Genomic DNA, 10938 nt, shown 5'->3' with positions numbered 1-10938 from the left:
ATGCTGTTGGTGTGGTGTGTACAGAAAACCAATTGGGTTTGATAAAGTGTCACATAACAGATTTGTCAGCAAAATTGAAGCACAGGGAATGAAGGGTACAATAACAACACTAAAACCAAGTCATAGAGCTGGATGAACACAGTTCGTGCCTAGATCCTTCTTCAGAACAGAAAAAGATTTTCTGATTACAGTCAGGGCATCAGGTCACAGATCAGATCACTGCACCAAACAGATCACAGAGCACCAGTCAGATTACCGTCAGGCCAACAGATCAGAGGTTACGAATCAGATTTCCACATCAATCCAGTAACAGACAAAACACCAACAGATCCCAGTGAGGCTGTGTTCCAATCATTGTTTCACATCGGTCGCCTTTGTGACGTGTGCTGCTGCTGGGCAACAGGGTCGTAAATAGCAGCGGCTGATTGGCCCAATCAAACATAAACTGTAAGCTGATTGGTGGAGTGCTCACGGGAGTAAAATTCAAATAACGGGCGGGAGGGGAGGAGCAGAAATCTGACACTAGACAGAGGGTGTGTGTGTGGGCACACTGTGGAGAGACAGTGAGGGGTGGGCTAGGTACTGTCACCCAGACACAGACGGTGTGAAACACCCTGACACAGAGGGAGGAAACAAACACTGGTACAATCAGACGCTGAGAGCCGGGATCAGCGAGGGAGCTGCGGCTTTGCAGAGATCCCTTTCTCCGGGCGGGACAGATCGAGTGAGCCGGGGGATAGAGAGAGAGAGAGAGCCGGAGCTGGTCAGCTAGCATGGCCCAGAATGTGGATCCTGCCGCCGCCGGCTCGGGAGCGGCCCGGAAAGGCAGCGAGAGCAGCACTTCCATCGCCCGAGGGTCGGTGTCCAAGCGGTGAGTGAGCGGGGTTGGGGGGGGGGGGGGAGCTGCGTTAAAATTAGTGCGCGCGGGGGCTGGCTGTCTGCACTCAGTAACTATTAATATCTCTCCTATTACAGATTGCAGCAGGAGCTGATGACTCTGATGGTGAGCCGGTTTTAATGACCCTTTATTGTTGACAGTAATACCATTAAAAGGGGTTCCTATTGTTCAGATCCTTTTCTAACCCCCTGGGACTCAGCCCCAGCTCTCTCCCTGCGGTGAGAGCTGCTGTGATCCCCTTTTAACCTGGATGTGTGTCTGAGTTGTGTTTCCCTTGTCGTGCTGAGTTCTTTAGTGTGTCTCAGGGGTGGGTCGTGTGTTTTTGTGCAGGAGTCTCCAGTCCCTGCCGAATCCATCAGAGAGAATGGGAACTGCAGATGTTGGAGAGTCCGAGATAACAAGGTGTGGAGCTGGATGAACACAGCGGACATAGGAGCATCAGAGGAGCAGGAAGGCTGACGTTTCGGGTCTAGACCCTTGGTCAGAGAGGGGGATGGGGAGAGGGTTCTGAAATAAATAGGGGGGGGGCTGACCGAAGATGGTGAGAGGAGAAGATAGGTGGAGAGGATTACAAGAGTTGCAGTGGGAGAGATCCCCTGAGGTTTGTCCTTGCTCCTGTCGGCTGTGTAAAAGGTGTCTCTTATCGCTTAGTTCCTGTTCCTTCTGTGCACCCCACAAAGTGATGCCATAGGCAGCTTTCAGAATAAGGCTGAGCTCTTCCATTAAAAAAAAGCAATCCTTTCCTAAAGGAGGACAGGCTGCGGCTGCTTCTGCAATATGATGTCTGTTCGTCAGTGTATTCCACCCCTCCTGACAGATCATCTTCACACTCTGCTGTTTAAGAGCCCTCAGTTAGTTAATTTCGCTGAGAAGGATTTCCTGTTTTGCCTTTCAGATGTCTGGTCACAAAGGGATCTCTGCTTTCCCCGAATCAGACAATCTGTTCCGCTGGATTGGAACCATCGATGGTGCTGCAGGAACGGTGGGTGAGCTGTCAGGGCCTAGCTACTTTTCCTTGGTTAGATGTGAAGCGAGTGCCAGCAGAGTGGAACTCTGAGGGATGGGGCAGGAGCTGCAGGTCTGTCTCTCTTGCCCCCGCCCTGCTCCTCCTCCTCCTCCTCTCTTCCCCATTTTGTTAGGCTGATTTCATTCCCCTGAATCAGAGATTGGCCTGCACTAATCTGCAAATGCACAAATTAATTGATTAATGCTGATCTTGTGCATCCAAAGTCCTGTAACCGTCAGGAATTTGGGCCATGGGCTGGAAAATGGGGTTACACTGCATGGTTTATGTTTGATGTCACGGCACTATATGGGCAGAGTGGCTGCCTGATCTGACTGTGAAGAGGAGGAGGAGGACTGTATGTGAAGAGCACTGGGAGGGCAGTACATGAATTGCTCCCTTTATGTATGATGTAACAGTTCTGCGATCAGTGTATGTGGGGTAGTATGGTTCAAATCCTACTTTTCAGCAGAAGTATTCCTTTAGCCTACTTGGCCTTTCCACCCACATGGTGAACTCTGCAACAGTGAAGTTAATTCCTACAACCTGTGGTCCACAATGGGTTTGGAAATTCCCCAGAGAATTTGGAGATGAATGTGTGTGGTTCTCATTTCCTCCTGGGCCTAGAGTCCGTATTTAATAACGGCTGTATGTAAACTGAAACAGCTAACATCAGTGGCATCAGCTCCAGGATTGATACCAGCTCTCGGCGGCTGAGGCTCTGTACCTCCTCTGTACTGCACACTGAGTCCAGGCTTTATCGGGCCTTACCCTGTGCCACTCTTTACCAATCGTTCACCAATCTCACAACTAGACATCATGTCGGCCCTGATTTTATTTCTATACAATAAATATATTTCACTCATGGCTAGGGCAATGTTGAGGAATGTCTGCCCAGGTAATATTTTTCCACTTCAGAATTGGTTCAGTCTGTCACATGTCCAAAAGAAGCCAACAAAAATCTAAGCAGCAGTAGGCCATTCAGCCCTCGTGTACTTGTTGCACTTTTGACACAATCATTGCTGATCTCTCTTGATTCCAATTTCCTACTTCTTGTCCCAATTCCCACTTAACCAAAGTAGCTCTTTTCTCTGAGGAACACAAAACTGATCGCTTCCAACCCCAAAAAAAAAACCTAGAGTGAATCAAATCATTGTGTACCTTGGACTGTACGTGCGCTCTGTGGTGAATGGGCTCTGGGTTTTCCATTGCAGGTCTATGAAGGTTTGAGGTATAAGCTCTCGCTGGAATTTCCCAGTGGATATCCGTACAACCCTCCGACTGTAAAGTTTCTCACTTCCTGCTACCATCCCAATGTTGACGGAGAAGGCAATATTTGTCTGGATATCCTCAAAGACAAATGGTCCGCACTTTACGATGTCAGGACAATCCTGTTGTCGATTCAGAGCCTGCTGGCTGGTAAGAACTTGCTCATTCAGTCGTGTGCCAGAGGAGGCCACTGCAGTCTGGTCAGCAACACGCAACGCTAGCCAACAAACTCTCTCTGTGGGGTGGTGTGTGCAACCCATTGACTAGCATCTCCAACGGAGAGTCCATGAGTCATTGAAGCATCTAAAATCAAATGTATGGTTGCTGCCTTTCCATCGATCTTTTTTCTAAAACAATTCAGCTTGTGGGCAATGCTGACTGTGCTAGCATTCAATGTCCACCCCCATCTGCCTTCGACAAAGTTATGGGCAGCTTGAAGCACTGCAGTCCATGTGTTGTAGGGATACCAATGCTCCTAGGAAGGGAATTCTGGGATTTTATAACAGTGGAGGAATGGCCGTATTACATTCTGTATTTATTTCCATTTGTCTGAGCTCTGGGTGTCCTGTAAATCTTCAGTACAACATGATCACTATTACAGTTACAGTCACCAGCTTACTGACTTTTCTCATTATGAAGTTCAAGTTGTGATGGTTTCCTTTTATCTGATTTACTGACTGGTTCAGGTGTTGTTCGGGACTTCAAGGTCAGCTGGCATCTTAGACATGTGTGACCAGGATGACCCCTTCTTCCTTGTCCTTCTCAATATAGCAAGCAAGTTAGACAAAAGGGATCCAGTAGACATGATCTATTTGGATTTTCAGAAGTCTTCCTCACAGGAGGCTGCTAAATAAGAGCCCATGGTGTCAGGGGCAAGGTTATAGCATGGATGGAGGATTGGCTGGCTGGCAGAAAGCAGAGAGTGGGGATAAAGGTGTCTTTTTCAGGATGGCAGCCAGTGACTGATGGAGTTCTCCAGGAATTTGTCATGACCATAGCTATTCACGTTATACACTTAACGATCTGGTTGAAGGAACTGAGGGCATTGTTGCTAAGGTTATAGATGGTACAAAGATAGTTGGAGGGACAGGTAGTGAATGAAGAGGTGGGGAGGCTGCAGAAGGACTTAGAGCGGGTAGGAGAGTGGAATAGGAGAGGCAAATGGAATACAATGTGGGAAAGTTGTGTACTTTTTGTAGGAAGAATAGAGGCATAGACTATTTTCTAATTGGGGAAAAGCTTTAGAAATCTGAAGCACAAAAGGACTTGGGAGTCCTAGTTCAGGATTCTCTTATGGTTAACATTCACCTGGTAGTTAGGAAGGTAAATGCAATCGAAGTAGAAGCAGTAGAATCCATACAGTGTGGAATCAGGCCATTCTGCCGCTTGAGTTTACACCGAACCTCTGAAGAGCATCCCACCCACACTCATCACCCTACCCTTTCCCTGTAACCCTTCATTGCTCATGGCTAATGCGCCTAACCTCCACATCCCTGGACACTATGGGCAATTTAGCACGGCCAATTCACCTAACTTGCACATCTTTGAACTGTGGGAGGAAACTGGAGTACCCGGCAGGATCCCACACAGACATGGAGATCATGCAAACTCCACGCAGGCAGTTGCTCGAGGGTAGAATTGAACCTGGGTCACGTTAGCATTCATTTCAAGAGGGAAAGAATACAGGAGCAGGGATATATTGCTAAGGCTCTGGTTAAACAGCATTTGGAATGTAGTGAGTAGTTTTGGGCCCCCTATCTAAGGAAGGATGTACTAGCCTTGGAGGAGGTCCAGAGGAAGTTTGCAACAACGATTCTGGGGACGCAGGGCTTGTCATATACAGAGCGGTTGAGGACTCTGGGTCTGTACTCAGTGGAGTTTAGAAGGATGAGGTGGGATCTGATTGAAACTTACAGAATACTGAGAGGCCTGGATAAAGTGGGCGTGGATGCAACCTCAGTTCTTCAGCCAGAGGGTGGTGAATCTGTGGAACTCATTGCCACATAAGGCTGCAGAGGACAGGTCATTGAGTGTATATAAGACAGGGAGAGATGACCTTTGATCCCCTTAGTAATCGAGAACCTATGGGGAGAAGGCAGAAGAATGGGGTTGAAAAATATACAACCCATGATCGAATGGTGGAGCAGACTGAGTGGACCAATAAACCTAATTCTGCTCCTTTATCTTGTGGTCTTGTGATGTGTCTCCAGCTGTTGACGTGGTGACCACATCACCTTCCTTCACCAACTCTCCACTGTTGTGCAGTTGTAATGCTCTGCCTGGTGCCATTCTCATTGTAGCCTAGGTCGCTATCAATAACTTCTCTTCCTGTCCCAGCACCATTCCTGCTGGTGTTCCCTGAGGATCTATCCTTGGCCCTTTCCTTTTCCTCATGTTCTCACTGACCTATCTGTCATACTTTTACTGTTATTGCATCCTAGTGGTCTCCTGACTGGCCTCTCACCTTGTGCCTTCTGTCAATTTCGACTCATTCAAACTTCTGCCTGTGCCGTTGAACTCCCATTAAGTCCCAATCTCCTTTTTGGTTGACTTGGATCCTGGTTAAGCAATGTCATTTTATTTTTTTGAAATTCACGTCTTTGCTTTCAATCTCTCAATGATCCCAATCTTTAATCTCTTCCAGCCCCCTTTTATAAACTTGTACTGCTCTCATTCTAACCTCTTGCCTTTCCCTGAGCTAATCACTTCAGCATGATTTTCTGGTACAGAAGTCCTAAGCTCAGGAAATTCCCTTCCTCCGGATTTAACTTGGGACGTTGACTGTATGGAAGATTTTATATGTAACATATAGAGAAAGGTGCAATGTGTTGTTTTCACAGATATCTGGAAGAACCAAACTCACCCTAACTAAACCCTCTGACATACTAACATAGTCCACATTGAAGATCCCACTGTCACTATACCTGGTGTTCCTCCATCTTCTGTTCTTGTTCCTCAATCCATAGTGAGCTGTCCGAATGCTGGTCATGCTCATAGATAATATAGAGTGGCATGGTGGCCCAGTGGTTAACACTGCTGCGTCACAGTGCCAGGGATCCAGGTTCAGTTCCACCCTCGGGCAACTGTCTGTGTGGAGTTTGCACATTCTTCCCGTGTCTGTGTGCGCTTCCTCCCACAGTCCAAAAATGTGCAGGCTAGGTGGATTGGCCATACTAAATTGCCCGTAGTGTTCAGGGATGTGTAGATTAGGTGGGTTGTGGGGGATGGGTCTGGGTGGGATGCTCTGAGGGTCGTTGTGGACTTGTTGGGCCGAACACTGTAGGGATTCTATGATTTCTATGATAATGACTGGAAGAGCAGGGATGAGGATGGAAGCACTTCTAGTTGTGCTTTAAATAGCGGGGTGTATACTGGTTGGCGCACTCAGTCTGCCAAACTGAGAGCATAGCCATTTCTCAGTGAAAGTCCAGCTCGAGTAAGGCTAGTTTCTCTGCCTCAGGGATTTGTCTTCCTGACCACGGGTCGATGTAATTGCTGGATCTATCCCTTACCCAGCTACTGTAGCTACCCTTGCGCATGAAGCACTGCAGAAAGGTTCAGACGAAACGTAGCAGCACCCAGACTGAACAGGAGTTTGGGAAAGTGAGAGTTCGTTGCTAGGAGGGTTGGTGAGCAAGTCTTCATATCTTGCTTTGTGTAGACAAAGGTTTGCTTTGACCTGTGTTATTGGACAACAGAGTGAGTATTTGCTTGTTCATGCCCAGTCACCAATAGTTGTCCCCTTGGGGACATTCTTACGCTCATCAGTTAGGTCTGGTAACTATATGATGTGCATTACGGCACGCATGTCTTACTTGTTATTATGTGATTCAGGCAACTGTTTCTTGTCCTTGGGTTTGGATGCAGAAAAGGGACTTTTTTGTATGTAAGACAGAGACCAAGCCAAATTCTGTATTCACTCATGACTTTGATATTTTTAAAAAAGCAATTGCATAACAATAGATTGTGAAACTGATACATTCACTAGTGAGAAAGTGAAGGGCTGTAAGTTGTGAGGATACTGAAATGGGAGTTTAGTAGACGTAACAAGAGTTGCCATTCAAGCTAGCTCTGCCATTCAGTTTAATCTCACTACCTCTTTCCAGCACTATCTCCATATCTGTCAGTCTCATGAAGTGTCCAGAAACCCATATCTCCAGGTTGAACATAATCAATGGAATTCTGTACCTGAGAGAATGAGACAAAGCTCCACTGGCCTCTGAATGAAGAAATCCTCCCTCCTCTGTTTTAAATGGCGTACTGCTTATCCTCAGGCTATGTCCCTTGGTCCGGACTTGCTAGCCAGTGGAAACATCCTATCTCTATCCACCCTGTGAGAGTTCAGTAGGATTCAATGAAATAACCTCTTGTCCTCCAATTTCAAGGAACATAGGCCCAGTTCTTCAAATTCTCGTAAGGCAACCATGCCATTCCAGGGATCAATCTGGTTGTACTGCCTCTATGGAAAGTATGCCCTTCCTTGGATAATGAGACCAAAATAGTGCACGTTGTTCCAGGTGCGGTCTTACCAGGGTTTTGTAGAATTACAGCAAAGCGTCTTTGTGCACTCCAGCTCTGTTGTGATGTGGGCTGTCATACTGTTTGTCTTCCGTATTGACTGTTGCACCTACGTGCTAGCTTTTAATGACTCATGGACAAGGGAACAGAGGTCTCTGTGTATTTCATTTCACAAGTCTGCAGTTCTTCCCTACCTAAGCTTTTCCCAAGTGGGTGAATTTTTGGAACATGTGAATATGCATGTGAATGCTCCTGCTGACGGATAGCATGTTCTTCAGTTGAGACAAAGTCCTGGATAACAGATAGCATTAGTGTGACTAAGCTTGCCAGAAGCTGGAATTCATACCTGGGGGTGGTCTGTTGTATATGAGCCAAAGGGCATTGACTCTCATGGGGGATATAAAGACCGCATCTGGCTATCTGTGGGGCTGTTGTTGCTGACTGCATCAGACTGCTTTGGGGTGATGGTGCTGGATGCATTAATGTTGCTGGGGAATTTCATGCAAATGTTGGTTGGAGGATGGAGACACAAGGCACTTGAACCCAGCTCTAATTTTTAACCTTTTTGTTTATCCCTCTCCCCAATAGAACCAAATGTGCAAAGTCCCCTGAACGTTGCTGCAGCTCAACTATGGTCCAACCAGCAAGGTGAGTATCTGTTTAACTCTGTCCAGTCTGCCAGAGGGAAGATGTCTGTATAAATATCCTGCTAGGTGTTGCTCTAAAAATAGTGTTGTGTGTCTCTCTGAGGGTTCATCCTAGGCTAAGTTCAGGGGAGTTGATAATTTCCACCTTCCACATCCCACTGCTTTATTACATCCAATCATGTGCCTTTTAGTCTGCTGTGTTTTAAATTCATTCACAAAATGTGGTTGTCTCTGGCTGGGCCAGTATTTATTGCCTGTTGGCAAGGTGGTTGTGAGCTCCTTTTTTGAACTGTGTAGATATACCCAGAGAGCGGTTTAGGGAGGGCGTTCCAGGATTTTGACCCAGCGACAGTGAAGGAATAGTGAAATATTTCTACGTCAGGATTGTGAGTAGCCTGGAGGGCTACTTGCTGATGTTGGTATTCACACATATCTCCTGCCCCTATCTTTTGAAATTGCTTCGATTTTAAATATCACTTTGGCTAGAGCTTCTTGATGCCACCACACTCTGTGAAATGTGCCCTCGATTTCACTCTCACTTCTAGGGTTCAACTATTTTTCTGCGTTCGGACCAAAGCTGCAATGAGGCCCTGTAGCCCTTGGTCAAAACCCAACCACAACGCCTCTGAGCAGGTTATTGCTGAGCAAGTGTTGATGACCTCACGCATCGCTTTCCTAATAACTGAGAGTAGACTGATGGGCCAGGCTGCATTTGTCCTGCTTTTTGTGTTCAGCGCAAACTTGGGCAATTTTCCAAACTGTTGGATAGATGCCAGTGTTGTAACTGTGCTGGAACAGCTTGGCTATGGATGTGGCGTGAATGTTCTGATCCATTGTACCGAAGAATTTAAAATACACTTTCTAAATTGCTTGTCATACTGTGATCTGTTCCTTCGGTTTGTTGGTTCATTCTTAATTTTAATGTATCAGTTATGTGCAAAATGGTTTTACACTCGGGCATTACTAGCGTTGCACATACCTCTATTTGGCCCCTTGTTAAACTCTTGTAGTGTAGAGTCTAATCCCCCTCTTGTCATTAAGCTCGCTACACCCTGTTTTACAAGGTGTCGAGCATCGTTGTTTCCTTTTTTAGCACTGGAGTACTATTTCTGGAATATTGTGAGGGCCCACAGCTTTTGCAGTGTTCAGTGCTTCTAACTTTTTTCTTGTTGATATCATGTTGGAGTGAATTGAGTTGGATGAAGACTGGCATTTGTCATGCTGGGTGCCTTGGGAACTGGTTCTGAGTGAAACCACCCTGAAAATCGGGGCGGATGTCCCTGGGGTTTCCTGGGGATGATCAATATGTGTTGTGCTTCTGGGATGCTGGACTATAATTGGTGATAGACACTGAATACATTCCTCATTGTGTGGGCCGGGAGTTTCTCAGTACAGACACCAGCCTTTCCAATCCACGTATCTCAGTTACTGAGATGTGAATGGAGAGGGAAAGGGAGATGGGGAAATACCCTTGTCATAGACATGACTTCATGTTACTGACCTCTTATACCCATTGTTTCTGGTCCTACTTTGTAAATATTAAACAGCCGTTCGCTTGTACACATTTTACTTTATAAATTGCTGTTTTAAAGCAGCACATCACTGCTTTTGATGTTCAGAGGTCAGTCATTATTTTAATCCTCATTCAACAGAGGCAGGAGCAGAGAAAGACCATTTGAAATCTGTCCTGCCGTTCCATGAGATAATGTCTGATAAACCTCACCTCCACTTTGCCTTTACCTTTGGTGACCTTACTGGTCGGTTTCTGTTTAATTGCTGAGTGAATGCCCTGTCTCCTGCAAAAATGTCTGAAAGTGTCTTTAGCGGGGAATCTGACAATGCCGTCTCTTTTACAGAATACAAACTACGATTACATGAAGCATACGCTCGGCAGCTGAAGAGTTAAAGCGTCGTCTGCTCGCTGACCTGCAATCTTCGTCTTGGTTCCTCCTGTGATTCTTCTTTTGAATGTTTGTCTGTCTGTCCAATTATGAGAATGGGCACATGTTTATTTTTAAATTTACCATGTGAATAAAGTGCACAGTGGCTGAAATATTTTCTAATAAACCGCATTTATTGTTTCAACGCTGTCTCTGTTGCCTGTGAGTTAAGGTTTCTGCCAGTTTGGCTAGTGGGAACGCCAACTCCCAGTTGTTTGGGAAATACAATGGAAATGATGAATGTGGAGGTGATGACTCACAGCAATGTTGTTGACTCTTAACTACCCTCTGGGCAATTAAGTATGAGCAATAAATGTTGGCCAAGCTGGCAATGCCCTCATCCCATGAATGAATATTTTAAAAACACATTTTAATCCAATGTGACCATGAATTTATAATGCTCTTTAAAATTGCTTGTCACACCATGAGCTGTTTCAGGGATTGGTTAGTTTGGTCTTAATACTAACATTTAAACTCTCTTAGAAAAACAGTTTTCCACTAGGCATGGCTAGTTTTGTGCATTCCCTCAGTTAATCCCTGGTTAATCTCTTCTAGTGTAGAGTCTAAACCTCCCATCGTCATCAAGCTCTCTATACCCTGTTTTACAAGGCCTTTGTTTCCTCTGCAGTCAGAAATTGGATCATTTGTAGTCCTACTGTGCAA

General features: G+C 45.9%; 1 protein-coding gene across 1 annotated transcript; it reads left to right on the top strand.

Annotated features, from left to right (window-relative positions):
* The first annotated feature begins 355 nt into the window (after positions 1–355).
* Positions 356–10420, top strand: ube2c (ubiquitin-conjugating enzyme E2C). Its single transcript, XM_048549737.2, has 6 exons — positions 356–871; positions 976–1003; positions 1794–1880; positions 3116–3320; positions 8277–8336; positions 10192–10420. Exons 1-6 carry the CDS (start codon positions 774–776, stop codon positions 10239–10241), a joined length of 528 nt encoding a protein of 175 aa, XP_048405694.1. The 5' UTR covers positions 356–773; the 3' UTR covers positions 10242–10420.
* The last annotated feature ends 518 nt before the right edge of the window (positions 10421–10938 follow it).

This window comes from Stegostoma tigrinum, chromosome 19, assembly GCF_030684315.1.
Source record: "Stegostoma tigrinum isolate sSteTig4 chromosome 19, sSteTig4.hap1, whole genome shotgun sequence".
Taxonomy (NCBI): Eukaryota; Metazoa; Chordata; class Chondrichthyes; order Orectolobiformes; family Stegostomatidae; genus Stegostoma; species Stegostoma tigrinum.
This window is presented reverse-complemented; position numbering and strand designations above follow the sequence as displayed.